The sequence below is a fragment of the Balaenoptera musculus genome, chromosome 19, assembly GCF_009873245.2.
Source record: "Balaenoptera musculus isolate JJ_BM4_2016_0621 chromosome 19, mBalMus1.pri.v3, whole genome shotgun sequence".
Taxonomy (NCBI): domain Eukaryota; kingdom Metazoa; phylum Chordata; class Mammalia; order Artiodactyla; family Balaenopteridae; genus Balaenoptera; species Balaenoptera musculus.
The window spans coordinates 3,335,190-3,359,159 of NC_045803.1; the positions used below are offsets into that span (position 1 = coordinate 3,335,190).

The following is a 23,970-nucleotide window of genomic DNA, read 5'->3' on the forward strand; positions in this document are numbered from 1 at the left end:
AATAGAAACAGCTCCCCTCCCCCAGTCCCCCCAGAACCACCCCCATTGGGCACGGCCCCCTGAGCCCTATCCCTGCAGGGCAAGGCCGGGTTTGCTGTGTCTCCCCCCTCCCTACGTACTCCTTGGGGCCTATTTACAGATTCACAGTTGGGGGGCAGGGAAGGGGGGTGGAGGGGGCGCCCCTCCTTCCCCGGCCCCCTGGGGTCAGGGTAGGGGGGTCCCGTTGGTGGCCAGGAGCTTCTTGTCCTTAGGGGGGCCTCGGCGGGGAGAGCTGGTCAGCTCTGGGTCTGGGCGGCCGGGCGGGGGCTGCAGGCTTCGGGGCGGGGTCCCGGCAGGCCGGGTCTGGGCGCCGTTCTTCTCGTCTGTGGGGGAGGAAGCGATCTGGCTTCAGGAACCCCAGGGGTACCGAGCCCAGGGACGTGCTCCAGCAGGGGAGGTGGCTGCCAGGGGTCACACACGCCAGCAACCAGGCCTGGCTTCCCTAGACCAACAAGGCACGTGTCCCAGGCGCCCCCAAACCTAAGGCTTTGGAAGCCAGGCCACGCCCCAGTGAGACCTGGCCGGCCCAGCTCAGGAGACATCCTCAGAGACTCTGGTTACAGCACCGTCTGAGTCCCCCGATCATGGCCAAAGGGCCCCATTACTTTCCACTGGTTGTTAATGGGGCCCAGCGGAGCCCACAGCAGATTGTTTGGGGGTCTCGGGCTCTCCCAGCTGGGCCTGCCTGACTGGGGTTATCTTTCTGTGGGGCCTCACTGCCCCAGACTAGGGGACTGCGGTGGCAGTGCTGGTTGCCAGTAGCCATGCAGTAGTTTCTGTAGGGCCCAAAATAGTACCTGTAGCAGAGGCCAGCCCCTTAAGAGACACTGATTGCTGGAGGCCTTGTTGCCATAGCAACCAATGGGGCTCCCCCTCTTTGGGGCGGACCCAGAGGTCCCGCATTGCCCCACTCCCCTTGTAAGGCATGTGGCTCGGGCCCTGGGTGTCTGTGGGTCCTACATCTTTGAATGCATGCCCTTTTAGGAACTCTGGTTGTCAAGGCCAGCTTTCCTTGGCAACCGGGTCTGGAGAGGTTCAGGGGGCCTTCCTCACTTCTGGTTGCCCTGGGGAACCAGACTAACAGAAGGTAGAGTTTCTCCAGCTCCCTACTACTGAGGCCCTCCCGCCAGGTGCCTTGGTGTTAGCCTGCTTAGCCTGTGTGGGACCTCTGATCTCCAGGACTGTATGATAATAAATTGATGTTGTTTGAAGTACGGAGTTTGTTGTTTGTGACCCTGGCCTCGCTGATCCCTGGTTGCTAGGGAATTCTGCTCCCGATGATGACCGGGGCTGGTGGGTGAAGGGAAGCCCCTTCCCCCTGGAGCACAGACCTCGCCCACTCCCGGGGGGATGCCCAAGTCCTTGAAAGCCAGGCCCAGCAGGGCCAGAAGAGTCTGAGCATCTGCAGAGAGGATGACCAACTTGTTCCGGTTTTAGCACTGAAACTCCTGCATCCCAGGGACCTCTCCATCCTGCGCAAACCAGGATGGCCGGCCACCCTCCTCCAGAACACAGTTCAGGAGCCTCTGTTAGCGGAAAGCTCCGCTACCTCTGAGACAGAGACGGGTCATCCCCTTAGGGATCCCTGGAGGTCCCCTCCCTGGTGAGGCCTTCTCAGGCTCAGGATGGCCTGGTTCCCTCGGAGCTCAGCCCCAGCCTCTCTGGGAACCTGCTCCCAGCATTGCAGGTAGGACCTAAGGGCGACAGCAGGTGGGCCCTGCTGCCCCACAGCTGAAGCCTCGCCAGTAACACCCCCCCTGCAGCACCTGGCCACCAGGAAGTCTCCCCTCCGCCCCACGGGTGCCCCAAGGTGCCTCCCACCTGCCAGGGCCTGCACGGAGGGCTGGTCGTGAGTGCTCAGCAGTTGAGCCTGGATGGTCTCTACAACCCGCTTGAACCGACGGCTGGGACCTGGAAGGGGCAGGGAAACAGACTGATGGAACAAAATCCATATTTTACAACAAGACGAGAAACTTCAAACACAACAATTTTCTCTGCTGGTTTGGGCCTCCTCCCTCCCCTTTAGTGTGTGCTGTGCACCTGCATTAACCACACCTGCTTAGGAGGTAACCTTTTTAATCTTGTCAGGGGCCACGAAGACCCATGACCCACTACTCGCTTTGTACCTGGATTGTGTAAACTGTCAATAACACGTCATTTAATGTACAGCCCTCGGTTTGACCTCTAATGGCGGAACAGTTCTCAGAGCTTTCTGAGCGGCCATTCCTGGGTTATAATCCTCACTTTGGTTCGAATAAAGTTTTCCACTTTTTTCTTAGATTGACCGATTAACTTTTTCGTTGCCGTGCATGGCGTAGCCGGCAGGATATGAGAGACACCCAGCAGAGGGCACCTGGAGTCTACCGGAACCAGCGCTAAGTACCAGCATGGGCCCATTGCCCCCCCACCCCTCCACCCCCCACCCCCCCACCTCCCCACCCTCTCCACCCCCCACCCCCCCCACCCCCCGCCCCGGCTTCTCGGTACTCCTCAGGTGTTCTGACGAGTTCTCCTGAAAGCTGGATCTCGTTGTTTGAGTGATGATCCTGAAAATTTTATTCAAGCTGTTTTCACTTAAGACTTGGAGTCTTAAGGGGCACCGGTGTATTCCCTAGGCAGGACCTGGGAGTCTGGGCAAGAGGCCCAGGGAAACATAGGTGGCTGGGTTTTTGTTAAATTTGGCTTGAATGGAAGACTTCCCTGGTAGTCCAGTGGTTAAGACTCCTTGGCTTCCACTGCAAGGGGGCGTGGGTTCGATCCCTGGTGAGGGAACTAAGATCCCGCATGCCCCCACCCCACCGTGAGGCCAAAAAATAAAAAATAAAATAAATACATTTGGCTTGAATTGAAAAAATAAAAACAAGTTGCTATACGGTCTGAACAAAACTTTTGCTAGTGAAATGAGAGACTGAATTATTCAGCTCTTAAGAAAAAGGGAGACCCACCATAACCATTAAGTAAATACTGCTCGTGGAGGTGTGAGGGGGGATGGGCAACAGAGGCTGATAACCTAGAACTCGGAGCACCTGTGATGGTTTTAGGCTGTTGCAGGGAGAAACCGAGACAGGTAAAAGAGTCGAAGTAACCCGCGGGTAACTCCTTGGGGAGCTAGACTCAGATGCAGTGCACATACAATCCACCACACTGCCCTCAGAAAGTTGTTTAGATCATATTTCATATCTGAATTAGGCTATGACATTAACAATGGGAAATTGTGCCTCAAAGGCCAAACAGCTCCCGTGCAGACAGCCACCAATGGGAATACCAGCTGGGCTTATGTATGTTTGCAACTACTTAATTGGAATTAAAGGAAATCTGTCCTGAAATGGCCAAGATAGGTTTCTTTTCTTTTTTTTAAAAAAAAAAAAATTTATTTATTTATTTGGCTGCACCGGCTGTTAGTTGCGACACGTGGGATCTTTTAGTTGTGGCAAGCGGACTCTTAGTTGCGGCATGTGGGATCTAGTTCCTTGACCAGGGATCAAACCCAGGTCCCGTGCATTGGGAGCACAGAGACTTAGTCACTGGACCACCAGGGAAGCCCCCAAGATGGGTTCCTTTAAGCACCCCAAAACTGATTTTTCATGCGCAGTTAAACCCTGCAGTCTCCTGGACCTCTGTCTGCAGGGTCTACTGGAAACAACAGTAGTTAAGAGTTTTTGTCTTTTTTAAAATTAGGTGAGCAGGGGAAAATATTTGTAGCGCTAGCTTCTAGGATCTTTTGAATTGGAAAAACTTCTAAACTGTAAAATTTTAGAGACCTCTCATCTTATTTTCCTATTGTCATTCATATTTAGAATTTTGAAAGTCTTCAAAATTCCAACATAGCCTCACTGAGGGACTTCTCTGGTGGTCCAGTGGTGAGGACTCAGCACTTTCATTGCAGGGGCCCGGGGTTCGATCCCTGGTTATCCCTGGTCGGGGAACTAAGATCCCGCAAGCCGTGTGATGTGGCCAAAAAAAATGGTCTCATTGAAAGATTTGTTGCAGAAGGCTAATGAAAGATCAATGACATAAAAGGTAACTAAAACATTACTGCTCCTCTCTATCCTCCTTTGAGTACTCATTCTAATAATTCTGTCTGAAGTGCCTGTCCACTCTGACGATGCCCTTAAATGGTTACCTTTAGAAATGGGACCACCTGAGGCTGTAGGTGAGCCTCTTCAGATCAAAGGCCTAACTGACTGGCCGCAGTTAAAAAATTTCTTAAAACCCAGGAAGGATGCTCAGAAGTGTTTGTAAATGGATTACCAAGATGGGAGGCCACCAGTGTGACTAAACTGACCACAGCTGAAATTCAGAGCCTGATAGGAATATGGGGGGTGGGGGGAGCCTTCTCACCTAAGCTAAACGAGGGAAAGTAAAACATTCCAACATCGGTGAATGGGTATGTCAGTCCTTTGATCAGTCACTGAGGTGGCCACCCAGTTCTTTAAGGAATTAAGAACCGTCCCTGTTTTACAAATCTAGTCTTTACCGGACCAGAGGTGCGGCTCCAGAAACAATCCAAAACCCACCAATCCTTTTACCACTCCCAAAACCTTCCCTCTTTATCTTAAGAGGCTCGTAAGTATTGGAAACAAAAAAAAATTCTGGCCTTAAGGGAACAAAGTCCTTCTAGGAGAACTTGCCTTTCTCCTCCAATGCCTTTGATATGCAAATATTCTACCTAGTCTCCTCCAGGAACTCTTAATTCCACCATCTTTTAAAAATGCAAATTTCAGGAAAGGTAATTCTTATAAAAAGAAAGAACAAAAGGGAGACAGGTAATTTGAATCCAACCTGTTTTGTAACAGATGGGTTTTACATTATTGTAACTGATTCATGGCTGACATTTTGGAATGGAAACTGGGGGGTGTCTGTGTGTTTGTACGTGTCTGTCTGTGTGTTTGTAGGTATCTATATATGTGTTGAAAACGTGTTATTGCCAAAATTAGTTTGTAAGTGGAAATTACACTTACAAGGAAAGGAAATTAGGCACTTATATAAATTCTCCGAAATAGAAAAAAAACTAACCCCAATGACTTTCAGGTTTGCGTAAACTGGGAAATATTGGGTATAGCATTAATATCTGGTACTAAAATTTAGCTGAAGCTTGTTGCATTAATTAATACAGACATGTCTTTAGAGTCATCAGCGTTAAGTGTAATATTTTTAGTGTACCTAGGTTTACTAGAAATCAAATAAATGAGATATTATCCCTGTTACAAAGTTTGTCAGCAAGAAAAATAACTAGATGTGATGAAACTTTTCAGTAAATAAAATAGATGTAAATGAGATAAGCACTTTTAGGTAAGCTCCTTAGGAAAAATTATGTTTTGGGAATGTCTATCTAAAGTAGTCTCTCCAGATTTTGATAACTTGAAACTTCATGGAGTTTTGCTAAACTAAGTTAAACTACAGGAATCCATTGAATATCCAGATCCTTTCCAAATAAGATACTGGAACAGTAATTACTGAATATATGCTTCCTTTTACAGAGAAACTAAAGGTAATTAGGACTATTAATAAATATGGTTGATGCCACACTAAAACATGTTCTGTGGAAAAAAAAGACACTTTTTCTAGAAACTATAAACAGTATTTATACGTTTGCTAACCTATGGGATGCTAATGTAAAAGTTCATACTTGCTTACTACTTAGTTTGTGCTAGAAACTAAGTTTTAAGGTTAAGAATTATGCACGTGTAACTAAAGCTACCAAAATAAACGTTTCGGTATGCAAGAAAAGTGGAAGGTATATTTTCAGTAAAAGACAGTATGAAGAAAGGAAATACCTTTTGTTAAGGGAAAAGAAACCCCGAGGAAAAAGTTTTGTGCATGTTCAGGGTTGGCTAAGATTAAATTGAATTTAATTAAGTAAATGAATTTTATATTTATTTATTTACTTATGGCCACACCGTGCGGCTTGTGGGATCTTAGTTCCCTGACTAGGGATCAAACCCAGGCCCCCGGCAGTGGAAGCACCGAGTCCTAACCACTGGACTGCCAGGGAATTCCCATAAATGAATTTTAGTATTAAAGTGTTACAAAACCTGAATTTGGTTTTCTCTCTATTAAGAGGACAAAGTTTTCTGAAAATATTGATCTGCTTTTGAAAACAGATTGTAAAGTTTCTTTAGCTGGTAATCTGTTACAACTTTCAGTATTTGCTTTTGAAATCTTTTTTGTGACTTTGGTTAAGTGAATACAGTGACCTATGTCCTATTTGACCAAGTGTTTTGAAATCTTTTTGATTTTTTTTTAAAAATAATTTATTTTTGGCTGCGTTGGGTCTTCGTTGCTGCGCACAGGCTTTCTCTAGTTGTTGCGAGCGGGAGCTACTCTTCCTTGTGGCACGCGGGCTTCTCATTGCAGTGGCTTCTCTTCGTTGCAGAGCACGGGCTCTAGGTGAGCAGGCTTCAGTAGTTGTGGCACACGGGCTCAGCAGGTGTGGCTTGCGGGCTCTAGAACGCAGGCTCAGTAGTTGTGGTGCACGGGCTTAGTTGCTCCGCGGCATGTGGGATCTTCCTGGACTAGGGCTCGAACCTGTGTCCCCTGCGTTGGCAGGCGGATTCTTAACCACTGCGCCACCAGGGAAGTCCTCTTTTTGATATTTTGACGAACTTTCCAAATATCAAATTCTAATCGAAGTTCTTTTGACCTCTAGCTAACTTTGGGATGCTTCAGAGAGGGCCCCTGGAGCATCTCAGAGAGAAATATTAAACTAATTAAGTTTATTTTGTATGTTAAATTACATGGGAAGCATTGTCAAATGAGAGGTTATAAAACTTCTTAGGTTGTATCGTATAGACAAATGTCATTAATATATATATTCTAGAAATTATATAGAATTCCTAAATATCTGGTATGTCCTGATAAAATGTTATCAATCATAATTCTAGTAATTATTTTAAAACATATGTCACAGCAGTAACAAAGTTCATTTGTCAATCGCATTGGAATCAGGTCTTTAACCTTGACTATTAACGTCTTTTGTCATTTATAGACAGTTATTGTTGTACTCTGATGCTTTTGCCAAAAAAAAATGCTTCATTGTCAAGAAGATTCATAGAAAGGACTTTTTGACAAGTACAGGTTTCTGATAACTTTCAGATCATACTGTTGAACTGGGTAAGAAATTAAAGCATACTAATGGAAAACCTGGTGGCTTCATAAAACTGTTATGAAGATTAAGATCAAGAATTAGTCACATAGGACTGAGAGAACTGATGAATATGGTTATAATTTTGGGGTTTTGTCTGAAATATTGCTGGTTTTTAATCTGTGTTTTCCAGATATAAGGAAACCCTTCCCCTCAACCTAATTATGACTTGACTTGCAGCAATTTGGTAAATTATTCCTTTATAAGCAGAATTGAAACATTTACCTTTTCTCTTTACCTGTTGTCTCCAGATTTTGGAAACTCTTAGGTTCCCAGCAGCTTTCTCAGGTAGATAAGGAAAGCCACCTCCTGAGAGGTGCAAGAAGCCCAAGGTATTTTAGGGAACTCAAAAAGAGAGGAATTCATCCAAATACATAGATATCTCAGGTGGAGTCTGTGACACATCCTTGGCATGGATTTCCTGGCCTCAAGAGGTTTTTTAAAAGTTCAATCTGAGGGACTTCCCTGGTGGTCCAGTGGTAAAGAATCCACCTTACAATGCAGGGGACGCAGGTTCGATCCCTGGTCAGGGAACTAAGATCCCACATGCTGCGGGGCAACTAAGCCCTCGTGCCACAACTACTGAGCTTGTGTGCCTCGACTAGAGAGCCCGCGTGCCACAAACTACAGAACCCACGCACTCTGGAACCCCGGGCACCACAACTAGAGAAGAGAAAACCCACACGCCACAACTAGAGAGAAGCCCGCGCTCTGCAACGAAGAGGCCACGCACCCCAAAGAAGGATCCCGCAGGCCTTAACAAAGATCCCGCTTGCTGCAACTAAGACCCGATGCAGCCAAAAATTTTAAATAATAATAATAATAATAATAATAATAAATCAATCTTTAAAAAAAGTTCAATTTGAGAATGAATATATGTATACGTAAAACTCAATCACTTTGCTATATACCTGAAACTAACATGACACTGTAAATCAACTATACTCTTAAAAAAAAAAATTCAATCTGAGATCCTTTATGAAAAGTTCCAGCACAGCCAATTTAAAACAGCTTATGTTTGGGATTCCCTGGCAGTCCAGGGGTTAGGATGCGAGCTTTCACTGCTGTGGACTCGGGTTCGATCCCTGGTCAGGGAAGTAAGATCCCACAAGCTGTGTGGTGAGGCCAGAAAATAAATAAATAAATAAATAAATAAATAAATAGGGGCTTCCCTGGTGGCACAGTGGTTAAGAATCCGCCTGCCAGTGCAGGGGACACGGGTTCAAGCCCTGGTCCGGGAAGATCCCACATGCCGCAGAGCAACTAAGCCTGTGCGCCACAACCACTGAGCCTGCGTGCCAGAACTACTGAGCTGGCGTGCCACAACTACTGAAGCCCACATGCCTACAGCCCATGCTCCACAAGAGAAGCCACTGCAGTGAGAAGTCCACACACCACAACGAGGAGTAGGCCCTGCCCACTGCAACTAGAAAAAGCCCCAGTGCAGCAATGAAGACCCAATGCAGCCAAAAGTAAATAAATAAAATAAATTTAGAAAAATAAATAAATAAATAAAACAGCTTATGTGGTCAATTAACCAGACTTATTTTGCAAACAAATTAGTCTTAATTTGGCTATATTTGGTAGAAATGAGGGTAATTTTAGAAAGAAAAAGATTACATTTCAGTGGATATTAAATTCTAGTTTTGTAAATTGACGCCTGTATTTACTGCCTAATCATGAACATGCACAATGCAAATACAAGATAAAATTGGCATAAGTCCTAGTGGACAACTTGGAATTGACCTTTAGTCCATGCCAGACATCTTACTAGTACAACCCCCTAAAAGGAAAGAAATAACTTGGCTATTAAAACTCAACATCAAGGAACAGGATGGACTCAGGGCAAGTAAGCAACCACCTTTGCATCGAGGGACCAAATATTTGATCATCTAAGGCTTTCTGAAAGGCTGTTCCCCAGTTATAATCCTCAGTTTGCCTTGAATAAAATTTTCTTTTTCTTTAGATGGACTGATTAATTTTTTCATCAGTAAGACTGACATGGGGCTGGGGACAGGGAAGGCGCTCCCACCCTGTGGAACCAGTCCCGCCACCCAGCAAAGGACTCTTCTCCGTTGCCTCAAAATCCCCCTATTGGGGCTGGGCATAAATCCATGGTTTGCAAGTGGGACTAAGGAAGATTCGACTTAAAATAATGATGTGCATTGTTTTCTATTTAAACGGGTTCTAGTTGAGGCCATGAAGACCCAGAAACATAAGAAAAGTAAATGGGAGGGAAAAAAATCTTAACATTGAGAAAGTTCTGCATGTTAGTCTTTAAAGAAGAAAAAAAAAAGAGCCATAGTTCATTTCGGTGATGTAATTCCCCAGTGCCCCATAGCAGCTTCGTTAAAAACTCTAGGAACAAGCTCATCTCCCAGATGTGCCATGTTAAGATTGGTGGCAAGGACAGCAAACAGAGGTGTTCCTCATTATCCAAACTCTTGTTATCAGGACTCAGGGACCAAGCAGAATTGGAAGCAAGGCACTTCTGTGGTTTTCATCTCTTGTGCCAACTCTTGATTGGTTGTGGCTGCCTGCAGTAGAGCTCAGCAGAAAGAAGTGCTGTGATCGATTGGTGATGTCTGCTCTGGGTGTAGGAATTAGTTTTGACAGCAGAACATCACAGTCTTAATCTAGGAAGAGCCCAGTGCTTTGAGGTCAGGAGACCTCGGTTGAGCCCCAGCTCTGTCACGGTCTGCAGTGTGACTCTGGCCAAGTCAATTTACCTCTTTAGGATGCAGTTTTCTTCTCTGTGAAACCTCAAAGGCTGCTGGGAAGCTTCAAGGAAGTAGTGCACGTAAAGCACTTGGCATGTTGTGAAGGAGAGGATGTGGGGGGTCTGGGAGAGGACGGGGCTCACAGCGTCAGCACCATCTCCTCCTCCTGCTTGCTGCCCTCCTGGGCTGCTGCCCTATCTCAGCTCTTTTGAGCATCCCACACACCAGGCTGGGGGCAGCCGCATCAAGGGAAACTTACCGGAGATGAGAGTAAAGGTGACAGAGTAGATGCCACCACCACTGCTGCCGTCCCGCCGTGGGGAGGGCTCTGGACCCTCAGAGGAGCTGATGTCCACCTGGAAGCGGACGGGCTTCTGGAAGACGGAGGGGCCACCACTGGCCTTGTACTCAGCCCGGAAGCTGGTCTGTGACAGCACACTATGACTCAGGCTGGGGATCTGAGAGAGGTGGGGGACAAAAGGAGGGGGTGATTTCAGCGACCTGACTCCAAGGGATGGATGAGCAGCCCTATGACCAGCTCTGCCCAAGAAACTACCAGTCCCCTCAGCCACCAGGGGGAAAGAATAACAGGAAAGGCATTGGGAGGCCCCACTGTCCGCTGGGATTCGTAGTTTTCTCTGCCTTATAAACAGGGCATCAGAGGAATGATTGAGCAACTGAATCCCGAGGTAATAAGGGTTCTCATATCTGGTGCCAACCCCAGGCTCCAGAACCACATGAAACAAACTTCTTCCTTCCTCCACAAACACTGGCTAAAGTCACATCTGTCTCAGAAACTTTAAGTCCCATGAGACCCTAAAGCAAAAAAACCACAGGACCCAGTGGACAGCCCTAGAGTCCACTGGAAAAAGTAGTTCCTTTTGCCAATCTCAGACCTGGTGGTAGGGAAATGGCTAGGAAACTCACTAGTCCTCGGTGGATGCTAATACGTGGGAAATTGTAATTCAGGATCCTGTTTCACCAATTCCAAGCCCCAGGGCGCAATAAACCTCTCCTGCCTCCATGCCCCCACAACGACCAAGCCCAACTCGGGCTGGAAAACTACAAATCTCATGAGCCCCAGGTGGAACTCAGGCCAGTGCTAAGGTGGTGAAGCCCAGAGGCTGCTGAGATTTGTAGTTCTGTGGCGGCGAGGTTGCATGGGGACCCAGGCCCCTCACCGACAGGAAGGCATGGACAATGTCCGCTTTGATGCTGCTGAGAGGTTTATCCTTTAGCACGAGGAATATTTGTTCTTCTTTGTCCAAGGAGATGAAGTTCCCGAACCAGGAGCGTTTTGCCAGCCTGAGTGGGAGGGAATGGTTGGAGGTGGGTCGGGAGGGGGCTAAGGGAATGAAATCCACCCCCCTGCCCCTCTTCCCTGTCAGACTCACTCTGGAGAGGACTCTGGCGTCAAACTGGACATCTCCTCGGCAGTGGGGACTGGGGAGGGGAGAGCATGGTCAACACATGTCCATCATCCTGGTGTCCAGCACACAGGCCAGCAGTGGCCTCCAACCAGAGGTTCCAGCCCCCAGAGTCTATTCACTTCCCAGCAGCTAAACCCCGAATGGCACACGGCATGATGTTCCTTCTAGGGATGGGCCCCTGGTTAGGCCACGCCTCCCGAGGTGAGGCTTGCTAGCTATGAGCCAATGGGAAGGTGAGCCAGAGCACTGAAGGGGCGTGTCTTTCAGACGAGCTCCTCCTCCAGAGTTGGAGGCCCCGCCTCTTCTCTCCCCAACACCTGAATCTCTGCTCACAACAGCATCTTCACCTAGGATGTGTGAGTCCAGGCCCCCAGCCTCTTCCTTCCCGGGGACCCAGATGTCAGACCCCAGCCCCCCCCCCCCCACATTAGGACTCAGGAGTCCGCATCCCCAGCCCCTTCACCCCCAAAGGACCTCCATACCCTGCATCTTGCGCCGGTGAAAGCGTGGGGAGCCCAGGAAGCTGTTGCGGATGGAGTTGAGACGACTCCTCCAGGCGGCTCCCCCGACGCCACCGCCGGGGCTGGGGGGCGGCGTTGTCCCTGGGGTCCCAGTGGGGCTGGCCCGGGGCGTGTGCAGGGGCGAGTGCAAGGGGGTCCCCCCGGAGGAGCGTGGGGAGCCTGGGGGGCCGGGCAGGGGTGTGGAGCGGGCACTGGGGGGAGGGGGCTGCTCCCCGGCGCCCCCACCCCTGGGGCCCCGAGAAGGCAGCGTCTGCGTTTTGGAAGTCGGTGAGCCCCCACCCCGCGCCTCATCTCCAGCGGGCTCCGGTGAGAAGGAAAAGACCGGACTCTGCGGAGTGGTGGAGTCGGGTGAGAGGGTGGAGGAGGCTCTAGGCCCACTAGCACAGACTCACAGAGGTGCACCCCAAAGCATGCTGGAACTTGTAGTCCAGTTATTTCCCCCAACCCCCATTGTTGAGGGGAAGGGCAGGGACTTTTTCTATCATGCTGACTGTAAACCCAGCAGTGACTAGTACCCAGTAGGCGCTCAACTAGCTTTTGTTAACTGAATAAATGGAACCCTTCAGACACACTGAAAACGCTATCCTGTTAAGGTGGGAAATGGCCAATGGACTAAAATACTAATGAGGCCCTTGGGTCTTTGGCCCTTTAGGGGCAAGGAGGCATCGTCCCAAGACTTCATGGGAGTTGTAATTTCTGCTGTTCCATCTTTGCTCCACAGTGCCTTCACCCGCTTACCCCTTCTTAATCCATCTGGGACCTGGCCTTACCCTTGGGCTGCTCAGAGGGCTGGATGACAGACCAGTGGAGGCTCCACTGACACTACGGGATCTGTTTTCAGGACAGATTAAGAAAAAAAAAATCAGGTGGGAGGGTTTCAGAAGGCTCAGATGTCCTCTCCCTTCCACACTCCTTTGAGATGAGGAAACGAGGCCCAGAGAGGGGAGGAGACTTGTCCCAATCACACAGCACCTTTGAGGTGGGTATGGGGTTAGAGCCCTGAACTCCCTCCCCACCCAGGGCTGTGGATCCCACTGGAGGGGCAGGGGCTCCCACCTCTGGCTGTGCTGGGCCATCTCCAGGGCCCGTCGGGTGGGCACCGGGGAGCCACCACCCCCGGCATCCGTGATGCTCAGGACTTCCATGGACTTCCGCTCTGGTCGCCGCTTCCCGTGACGGCTCAGCATGGGGGAATCCACACGCTTCCGGGGTGGGTCTGAGGGCCGAGAGTTTCAACCCAATCAAAAGATACACTGGTCCAGCTGTACATGGCACTCGTACAGATGGGGAAACTGAGGCTCAGAGTGGCGAGGGGTTTTGACAAAGGTCACAGAGCAAGTCAGGGAGTCTAAACGCAGAAGCTCAAGGCCTGCAGCCCTTTCTTCCCTCAGGAATCTGGGGTCTGGACTCCGAGCCTTGCCCTTCTCACCAACATCATTCCGAGGAGGTAGGTCCTGGTCCTCACAGCTGGGATACCGCTCCTTCCGATCCAAAAGCAGATAATATATCATCTTTTCTTGGTTCTCCCTATGGGGGGGGGGAGGGGCGGGTAGGAGAGCACTGGGGTCAAAGGTCAGGTCCCAGAGATGGTCTCATCCCCTCCCTGTGTCTGTGGCTCTGTGGGGCTCAGTCCACTCAGTTTCTCTGTCTACGGTTCCATTCTCCTAGGTATCAATAGGGTTGGTCCCTTTGTCTCAGTGTACATCTCAGCCTCATTTTACTCAACGTTAATAATAATTATGCTAACACCTGAGCACTTACTATATGTAAGCACTATGTGAGGCACTAAGTTGGCCTCAGCATCTATTAATACTCTTCAGCATCGTTTCTTTTTCCCACTGGTCCTACCACTCCCTCCTGGTTCCCCCTAGAACAGCTCCTCGCGGGAGCTTTGAGCCACGCCCTTTCTAGTGGCCTGGACCTCCCCATCAGGGGAGTCTGCGAGTGCGCAAGGCCCCGGCGCGCCCCCTGCCGGCTGTCGGGAGAGCTGCAGCAGCTCACCCCATGTGGCCAGGGTGTTATGTGTTGGGGGGGGGGGGTCTTACTCCTCGCTGCGCAGCTCGCGATGCAGCCGCTCGCGGTCCCTGAAGCAGCCCAGTGAAGCCATGCTCTCCAGGACATCAGGGTCCAGCTCTCCGTTTGATGGCAGGCTCCGCATGGCCACTCGGCGGCCTGGGGTTGGCTCCAGGCACGGGTCCGGCTCGTGTTTCCCGCCCCTGGGGAGGAGAAGAATTGTAGCGAATCGGGCGTCTCCTTCAGCGGAGACTCAGGGGTCCCGGGTCCCAGCCTGCTCCTTTCTTGGGAACCCAGGAGTCCGGGCCCCGGCCTCTCCCCCCTCACACCCAGGAGTCCAGGCCCAGGAGTTCGGCCCCAACCTCTTCTCTACCTCTGTCTTCCTCCCCTAGGACCCAGAAGTTCGAGTCCCTAGCCCCTCCTTATTCAAGACCCTCGGCATTCCGCCCCCTAGCCGGCTCTCCTGCTTTGGGAACCCACGATATTTGGGGTCCTCTCCCTCCGCCAGGGACCCAGGTGTCCAGTTCCCCCATACTCACAGGTACCAGGGATGTTTCTGAATTTGCTCCAGCTGTGAGGGGCGTGGGTCGTAGAGAAGCAGAAGTGAGATCGTTTGAACACAGTAGGCACGCAGTGAAAGTAGACTGGGTGATGTTGGGGGTCCCTAACGTGCCCCCTCCCCTCCCCCAACCAAGGGCAGTACGACAGCACGACAGCTCATGTCTCCCCCTAGTGGCGGCTGTGCGGCGCATTCTGACTACTCGGGACTGGCCGGGCTACAGGTCCCGCATGCGCAGTGGCAACCTGCCTCGCTCCGTTCCGCCTCGGTAGGGCCGGTAAGCGCATGCGCACTCCGTGTGTGTGTGTGTGTGTGTGTGTGTGTGTGTGTGTGTGTGTGTGTGTGTGTGTGTGTGTGTGTGTGTGTGTGTGTGTGTGTGTGTGTGTGTGTGTGTGTGTGTGTGTGTGTGTGTGTGTGTGTGTGTGTGTGTGTGTGTGTGTGTGTGTGTGTGTCGGGGCCAGGGCTCAGCCAGCGATGACCCTCCCAGCCGTCACCCTAGGGACTGACGGGCAGGTCTGGAAATCCATCCTCATGACTCCCCTAGGGATTCTGTCCCCACCACCCACTGTCCCTCCATCCCCGCCCCCCCAACTCACGCTGAGCCTTTTCTCCGGCTCCACTTCGATCATCCCCCTCAGGAGGCTCTGGCAGTCTGGAGGAATGAAGTGGGGCATGTGGAAGACGCCTCGTTTCACCTTCTCCAGCAGCTGGCGGAGGTTGTCATCGTCGAAGGGCAGAGCCCCCTGTGTGAGAAATAAAGACCCCTCACACACAGAGCTTATGATATTCCAGGCGAGTGCCTAAGCGCCTCACACGCATTGACACATTTAGTCCTCACCGCAAGCCCCAAGAGGTAGGGAGCCATTACTATCTCCACTTTGCAGGTGGGGAAGCTGAGGCACGGAACCATCCAGCAATTTGCCCAAGACCATCTAGCTCTGAGTGGCAGAGCAGGGATTTGACAACGGGCAGTCTGGCTCCAGCGCCTAAGAGGCTGCGGCCGCAGCTTGGAGGCTGTCCTTTAAAAACATGCTGCAGGGCTTCCCTGGTGGCGCAGTGGTTGAGAATCTGCCTGCCAATGCAGGGGACACGGGTTCGAGCCCTGGTCTGGGAAGATCCTAAATGCCGCGGAGCAACTAGGCCCGTGAGCCACAACTACTGAGCCTGCGCGACTGGAGCCTGTGCTCCACAAGAGAGGCCGCGATAGTGAGAGGCCCGCGCACCGCGATGAAGAGAGGCCCCCACTTGTTGCAACTAGAGAAAGCCCTCGCACAGAAACGAAGACCCAACACAGCCAAAAATAAATAAATAAATAAATTTAAAAACATGCTTCTCCCAGGGAGTTCCCTGGTGGCCTAGTGGTTAGAATTCTAGGCTTTCACTGCCATGGCCCAGGTTCAATCCCTGGTCTGGGAACTAAGATCCCACAAGTTGTGGCAAAATAAATAAATAAATTTAAAAAAATGAAAACATGCTTCTCCCTAGTTTCAGGAGGGGTAATCTTCATTCATTTTAAAAAAGTGAGCGTCCATTACAGGTCAAGGATCTAGGAGTGAACAAAGCAAGCCCTTGTCCTCCTACAGTTCACACCCAAGAGTGGGAGAGGCTGGTGAGGGAGCTATATAGTGATGGAGTGATTGAGGTGACACTGGAGCACAGACTGGGCTGAGCGAGGCCTATGGGAATCTGGGAGTGTAGCAAGCTGAGTGGTGTGCCCCCAAAATTCATGTCTACCAGAACCTCAGAATATGACCCTGTTTACAAATAGGGTCTCTGCAGATATAATTCATTGAGGATCTGGAGGTGAAATCGTCCAGGCATTAGGGTGGACGATTAAATCCAAATGCCTTGAAGAGGAGGGGAAATCACAGAGAGATATCTCTCAAGGAGTTACACACACAATGACAACTCTGTTAGCTGCCAGGAAGGAGATAGCCTACTACCACAAGGAAATCTGACCACATTGGGGGAGTGAAGGGGGCCAGGTAGGCTTCCTGGAAGGGCAACAATTGAGCTGGGAGCTAAAAGAAGTCTAGTATTAACTAGGTGAGCAACAGGGCTGGCAGGGATGGAAGAGCAGGTGCAAAGGCCCTGTGGTAGGAGCCAGGCTGATATTCCCCAGTCTGGTTCTATTAATCATTACAGTACTGTAATCAGGATCAGTTAGTAAACAGCCACTTTCCCAAGTGCTCCAAGTCCTCCTGGCTGCCCCATCCCTTTCCGGGGGACCCGCCTGGGCTATCTCACAGTTCTGTGATTGAACGGTTAGCTCCAGGCACAGAGAGGGGTGCCCCCAGGATTTTGCTCTGTTGGTGAATACCCCCACCTTCCTGGTACCAGTTAAATATTTGGGAAACAACCCCTGAGGTGAGGATGGAAGTAAATATTCTGTGCTTCCACCAGGCAGGACTGTTCTAGAAACGGGGCAGGAGAGGTGAGGAGCGCCTTACCACAAGCAGGGCGAAGAGGATGACTCCACAGCTCCACATGTCCGCCCGGCGGCCATCGTACTTTTCCCCCTGGAAGGCAGAAGGACCAGCCATCACGTTCATCTCTCCCAGGCTCCCTCCGCTCCTCTCTCCCCTCCACCTGCCCCTCACTCACCTTAATCACCTCTGGACATGCGTAGTGAGGGGACCTGAGAGAGAGAGAGGTGGTATGAGCTTCTGGCCGGCTTCTGACCCCCTCCCTGGGGCGTAGGAGGCCGGGCCCCCACTCACCCACAGCTGGTCTCCAGGAGGCTGTCCCCCACCTGCAGGGACGCCATGCCGAAGTCCGCGATGCGGATGTTGTTTTTCTCGTCCAGAAGCAGGTTCTCAGGCTTCAGGTCTCTGTGGCTGAGACAGGACGGTGGGACTCAGGCCTCTGCCCTCTTCCCAGAAGCCAAGGCCCCATTCACTATTCTCAGGGGGGGACATGTCTGGAAACTTCTAATTAGGGACGTTTTCAAGCATGCCCCAAAGGTGGAACAAGAATATAGGAAGCCCCGTGTACCCACCCACTAGCTTCACCCATTATCAATTCGGGGCAAATCTTCTCTTATCTCTATCCCTACATATGCTCTCCTTCCCCCACTGGACGATTTTGTAGGAGACCCCACACAGCGTATCATTTTATCCACAAATATTTGAATATGTGTGAAGTGAGATATTTTGAGGTAAGCAGGCAGATGATACTGAGCTGGTTCTTAAAACATTCAAATATTTCAATGCTGAATAATAAAAAAAAATACTGCCACCCCAAGCCCATCACTGGTTCTCCCCCACCCCGGGGACAAACTCCTCAGGATGTAAGGGTTAATATCTGGGGGAGGTGGGGCGGAAGATTCTACAGTTTCTCTTGGAAGTGGTCCTTAACTGGGTCATACTTGTTAAATCTGTTGACTATCGCCCCCTGGAGGCCAGTGTTTTTAATGTCAGAGTCAAGACACTTAAGGTGTTGACAAGTTAAATGGGCTGCCTTTTCATCACCAAGCTTTACTCCCAGATCTCAGCCCCTCCACCGTGATCCCCATCCCAGAGAGCGAGGTGTGCAAACAGATGAGGCTGAAAGATGAACTGGAGGCATCTATTTTGCACCTTAATTAATCATTAAAATGCTGCATATTGAATATCTTGTTTTGAGAGCTGAAAGCAATTCAATGAGGAAAGGAAGATCTTTTCATACGGACATTTATATGCAAAAAAAAAATGACCCTCAACCTTTACCCCACGCCGTATACAAAAATTAATTCAAAATGGATCTCAGGCCTAAATGCAAGAGCTAAAACTATACAACTTCTAGAAGAAAACACAGGAGGAAACCTTTGTGACCTTGAGCTGGGCAAATATTTCTTTCTTTTTTTTTTTTTTTTTGGCCATACCGCGCAACATGTGGGATCTTAGTTCCCCGCCAGGGATTGAACCCGTGCCCCCAGCAGTGGAAGTGTGGAGTCTTAATCACTGGACCGCCAGGGAAGTCCCTGGGCAAATATTTCTTAAATAGGAAAGCAAAAGCATGAATTGTAAAAGGAAAACAATCAACAAACCAGAATTCATCAAAATGTAACACTTTTGCTTTTCACAGGATATTGTTGTAAAAAATGTAAAAGCATGTCACAAACTGGGAGAAATTACTTGAAAAATATACATTTGATAAAAGATTTGTTCTTAGAATAAGTAACTCTTAGGAGTTATTCCTAGAATTATCCCTTATTCTGGAATAAAGAACTCTTACAACTCAGTAACAGAAAGACAAATAACTCAATTAAAAATGGGCAAAGGATCTGAACAGATGTTTCTCTGAGGAAGATATACAAATGGCCGATAAGCACATGAAAAGATGTTCTACATCATTAGCTATCATGGAAATGCACATCAAAACCACAGTGAGATACCACTTCACACCCACTAGGATAGGTATAATCAAAAAGTCAGATAATAACAAGTGGCAAGAGATTGGAACCCTCACAGACTGCTGGCAGGGATGTTGAATGATACAGCTGCTTTGGAAAATGGTCTGGCACTTCTTTAAAAGGCTAAACATAGAGCTCTCATAATTCCCTGGCGGTCCAGTGGTTAGGACTCCGTGGTCTCACTGCTGAGGGTCTGGGTTCAATCTCAGGTTGGGGAACTAAAATCCCACAAGCCGCACGGTGTGGTCAAAAAATAAAAAAATAAAATAAAGAGTTCCCATATGACCCAACAATTCTAATCCTAGGTATATACCCAAGAGAATTGAAAACACAGGCACACGCCAAAACTTGCATGTGGATGTTCATATGTCCATATTATTCATAATAGCCAGAAAGAAGAAACAACCAAAATGTCCATCAACTGGTGAACGGATAAATAAAACATGGCATATCCATACAATGGAATATTACTCAGTTGTGAAAAGGAATAAGTTCTTGATACATACTACAACATTTTGAAAACATTTTGCTAAGTGAAAGAAGCCAGCCACAAAAAGACTACATATAGTATGATTCCATTGATAGGAAATGTCCAGAATAGGTAAATCCGCAGAGACAGAAAGTAGATTAGTGGTTACCCAGGGCTGGGGGTGGGGCAAGGTGACTGCTTAGTGGGTAGTGATTTTTGGGGTGATGAAAATGTTCTAAAATTAGGTAGTAGTGACGCACAACATTGTGAACGTATTAAAAACTACTGAACTGTACGCTTTCAAGGGGTGAATTTTATGATGTGTGAGGGTTTTTTTGTTTTGTTTTTTGGCCGTGCCGTGGGGCCTGTGGGATCTTAGTTCCCCAACCAGGGATCGAACCCATGCCCCCTGCAGTGGAAGCGCAGAGTCCTAACCACTGGACCACCAGGGAAGTCCCTATGATGTGAGAGTTACATCTCAATTCTGAAAAAGGGATAAAAGATTTATTTGGGGGCTGCAGGACTCTGGCTTCCAGGCAGCCTGCTATGTGCTCCCAAGGGCCTGCCTTCTGGGCAGTGCTCATTCTGGCCTCCCCTCAACCTGCCCCCTCACCAGATGGAGTAGCTATGGCAGAAGTCCAGCGCCGACACGATCTGGCGGAAGAACTTCCGGGCCTCCTTGGGGGTCAGTCTCCCCTTCTTTACCAGGTAGTCGAACAGTTCACCTCCAGACACGTGCTCCAGAACCAGGTACCTGGGGGACATGGAGGAGGCAGAGGGCTGGAAGGGGCATGTGGAGGACCAAAGAGCCTGGTCTCTCTCTTCCAAAAGCACAAGACCTCAATCCCATTGGCCCCTGGAGGCAGAGAATCCCAATTCTCATGAGCCCCTGGGAGGAGGAGGCTCCAATTCCCATTAGCCTCTGGGAAACAGAAACTCAATTCCCATTAGCCCTGGTCAGCATGTCAGTTTCAGGGGTCAACACTTTGATTAGTTGTCCTCAGGAGATAAGGCAATTCCATTAGCACCTGGAGGTCAGAGATCCCAATTCTCATAGGCCCCTAGGAAATAAAGCCCTGTATTTCCATCAGCCTCTGGGAAGCCAAAGTTCTCATTCTTATTAGTTTCTGGGATGCAGATAATGGAATTTTAATCTATTTTTGGATAATGATATTTGCAGTGTGTACCAAATGAACAGTCAACATCTGTGAGCTATAGCCTACAACTCCCATCAACCCCTGGGAGGTAAAGACTCCAATTCCCATCAGTCCTTGAGAGAAAGAGACACTAATTCCCATCAGCCTCTGGGAAGCCAAAATTCAATTCCCATTAGCCCTGGGCAGCACAGACTCCCATGTCAACTTCAGGAGTATTAATACTTTGACTCCTAGTTGTTTCAGGAGATAAGGCAACTCCATCAGCACTTGGAGGAGACCCCCAATTCTCACAGGACTTTGGGAAATGAAGACCCCCACCCCCACCCCTACCTACTCCCATTACCCCCTGGGAAGCCAAGCCTCTTATTCCCATAAGCCTCTGGGATGAAGAAACTTGAATTCTCATTAACTCTTGGCCAAAACGATTGCCTTGTGCACCAATCTAAGTCAACTTCTGTGAAGTAAAAGACTACAACTCCCTTCAGCTCCTGAGAGGTTAAAAACTCCCAACTCCCATAAGCCTCTGGGACATAGAGACTTCTAATTCCCATCAGCCACCTGGATTCTAAACACTCCAAATCCCATCAGGCTCTGGGAGGCTAAATCTCTAATTCCCATCAGCGCCTGGAAAACAAAAGCTCAATTTCTATGAGCTCTTGGAAAACTTGAGGTTCCTCTGTGAAGCACAAACTCCCATGGACCCTCCCTCCCCACAAGGATGGTGGAGTGAGAGTGATAGCTCCACCAATCAGGGACAATGGCCCCTCCCTGCCGCCACACCTGGGGAAGCCTGAGGACTACAATTCCCATGAGTACCTGGGGCTGGCCAGCTTCCTTCCTAGGGAAATCCAACCTAGCATCTGATGGGTGCTGGAGTTGGTTCATCCTGGGGACTGCCTGGTGGGGGCAGGGGGTTGTCCCCTCTCTCGCTGCCCAGTCCAGCTGTCCCTTGGGTCACCAGAGTCCAGACAAAGGTCTATTGTCTGGAGTCTGGACAGCTGGACCCCACCCCCATCCTAAGGGGAGTAATCAACTTTGAGATGCAGACTTAGAACTCCTAAGGAGACCATTGTTGGGGTGTCCAGTCATAGCACCCAGAGTTATGCTGGGGGACGAAGGGAGCCTCCAGTGCTCCAGAGAGGGGGTTTGGGAAGAGGCCTGGGGCTTTGCTAGGCCCCATTGCCCTAGCAAATAGGAAAGGGATCTGCCCTTAGCAAGTTGGGTCTGGCTGAGGGCATCAGGATGATCCAGTTTCGAGTGTTCCCTGCAGTGCAGTAGGGCGAGGGACTGGGGCTGGAGAGGAAGGGGGAGGATCAGCCTCTGTCCCCCACTCGGGATGGCTCAGGCTTAGCTGTCCTGTTGCTGGGGCACAATCGGCTTGTAGCGTCAGGCCAGCTCAGTGTGGGAACAAGGAGTGTTATGAGTGTGTGTGGGGGGGGTTGTCCTTGTGCAGTAAGGAAGGAACTGGGCCTTCAGTGGCCCAGCCAGGAGAGCTCAAGTTTCCCCAGGCCCCTCCATGCCTTGTTTCTGGAAATGTCTCACCCTAGGAACTTGGGGAGGGCACATGGGGGGCTGGGTGTCTATAAATACCTACAAATATTTCTTGTTCTCGTAGACGTCGTGGAGCTTGAGGACATGTGGGTGCTCAATGAGCTTCAGGATGGCAATCTCCCGCTCCACCTGGGGGAAAAGGAATGGAGGTCAGCGTTGCCTCCCTCCCTGCCCCCAGCCCCAAAGGGTCCCCTCTTCCCCCAGCACACAGACACACCTTCATCAGCACTGACTCGGACAGCTTCTCCCGGTTCACAATCTTGATGGCAACCTTCTGGCCCGTGATGCAGTGGATCCCGAGTTTAACCAGACCTGGGGGATTGGGATTGAAAACGTGGGCTGTGCTCCCAGGGCATTCTCCCCGCCTCTGGCTCCTAAGCCTCCCTTGCCACCCCATTTCCTCTTTCTTCCCCTGCTGGCTGTTTAACGGTGGCCTGAATCACTCTCACCTGAACGCCTGCGGCTGACAGCCGCCATTCCCACCAAACGCAATTCTCTTCCTGCTCCCTGTTGCCCAATTCTGTTCCTTCTGATTGTCCATCCACCTACCTGCCTCCCCCTCCCTCCACAGCTACCCTCGATTTAAGTTCCTCTCTCCACATATTCTTGCCTCACTGAGTCTCCGTAGTTTTGTCTCCTCCAATCTGCCTCCTTCAAACAAACCTCTCTCTCTCTCAACCCATCACTTCCTTGAATTCTTTGCCCTTTAATCTTCTGGAGACACCATGTCTCCCAAGGAATATAATTTTATGATTGCCCCCTTCCCAGACCATCCTCCTCCACCTCCTCTCAAACCCTGACCTCTCAATCCCCTTCTTTGATCTTCTTTTAATAGCAGCTGTAGCTGGAAGCATGCACACCCCAAGGGTATCCCCACTCCCCAAGGGTAAGCCCCAAAGCCACAGACCCAGGTGTACAGGCCCCCAGCCTCCTCCTCCCTTAGACCCAAGAGTCCAAGCCCCCAGCCCCTCTTCCCTCAGACCCCCAAGTCCAGGCCCATGGCCCCTTCCTCCCCCATAACTCAGGAATTCAGGTCAGCAACACCTTCACACTTTTTTTGCACTAGGATATGGAGTCTGATCCTCTCCCAGCCCTGACCCTCAGCTTCATAGAGATCCTGGACCCAATCCTGAACCTTGTACCCAGAACACAGGTGTTCAGCTCCTGTCTTACACCCACCCACCTCCCACCTGGCAGGAAAGAGGTTACAGAGGCTTAACAACAGTGAAAGATGACCCCCCCCCCCCAATCCACAGCCACTCCTGAGGGATTTGCCACTTGCATCCACCTTTCCACCTCTCCATTCCTGGTTCCCACATTGAGCCAGCATGCTGGAGAAGGGGCAGAATGCTGTAGACCTCATCGCCCCAGCTTCAGTCCCCCTGTAACCCCAACAGAGGCCCTCCTAGGCCAGAGGACAGTGCAGAGAGAAGCAGCTTCCTGAGGCGCACCCCCATCCCAGCACCTCACCCCGGCCTGCGGCTGTACTGCACCAAGGACCTCAGCTCCCGGCCCAGACCCTGGCTGCAGGCCGAGGTCCCTTTCCCACTGTGGCCTCGGACCCCCCAACCTCTGCCCCCAAAGGGTGGGAGCCTCTGGGCCCCAGCACCTCCTCCCAGGAGTCCAGGCCCCCAGCTTCCTTCTCCCCAGGACCCCAGAGTCTGAGCCCTCACCCCCCTCCATCCTAGGGACCCGGCAGTCTGGACCCCAAGTCCCTTCTCTGTGAGGGACTCAGGGGTCTGAGCGGCCAGCCCTTGCCCTTTGAGTACCCATGAGTCCCGCCCTCTATCCCCTATCTCCCCTCGCCCCCGCACCAGGTGTCCCCTCCCCTGACTCACCTGTCTGTCCTTTGCCCAGCGTCTTCTCCAGCCGATAGGGGCCCACATATTGGGCATGCTGGGGTGGGTGTGGGTGTGGGTGCGGGAGGTGGTAGGCAGGAGAGCCCCCGCCCCCCTCCTTGCCCCCGGACGACAT

General features: G+C 50.4%; 1 protein-coding gene across 2 annotated transcripts; it reads right to left on the bottom strand.

Annotated features, from left to right (window-relative positions):
- Positions 1–32: 32 nt before the first annotated feature.
- BRSK1 (BR serine/threonine kinase 1) lies at positions 33–23,970 on the bottom strand. 2 transcript variants are annotated; one of them, XM_036834563.1, is made up of 19 exons: positions 23,835–23,970; positions 22,214–22,308; positions 22,040–22,125; positions 19,902–20,042; positions 17,147–17,263; positions 17,031–17,064; positions 16,877–16,945; positions 15,023–15,169; positions 14,407–14,438; positions 13,900–14,070; positions 13,284–13,381; positions 12,911–13,070; positions 12,625–12,685; positions 11,816–12,182; positions 11,298–11,346; positions 11,085–11,208; positions 10,163–10,361; positions 1,861–1,950; positions 33–362 (listed from the first exon to the last, which is right to left on the bottom strand). In XM_036834563.1, exons 1-19 carry the CDS (start codon positions 23,968–23,970, stop codon positions 205–207), a joined length of 2,334 nt encoding a protein of 777 aa, XP_036690458.1. In that variant the 3' UTR covers positions 33–204. The 2 variants fall into 2 exon arrangements, with proteins under 2 accessions (XP_036690458.1, XP_036690459.1); XM_036834564.1 differs by lacking the exon at positions 23,835–23,970 and having other exon boundaries at positions 22,036–22,125.

Bases quoted from the DNA above. Each gene is read 5' to 3' on its own strand.
- BRSK1 (XM_036834563.1), bottom strand. From the start codon at position 23,970: ATGTCGTCCGGGGGCAAGGAGGGGGGCGGGGGCTCTCCTGCCTACCAC. The intron at 15,170-16,876 runs GTAAGGCGCTCC...TTTCTCACACAG, and splicing joins TCCTCTTCGCCCTGCTTGTG to GGGGCTCTGCCCTTCGACGA. The intron at 11,209-11,297 runs GTGAGTCTGACA...CCTCCCACTCAG, and splicing joins ACGCCAGAGTCCTCTCCAGA to GCTGGCAAAACGCTCCTGGT.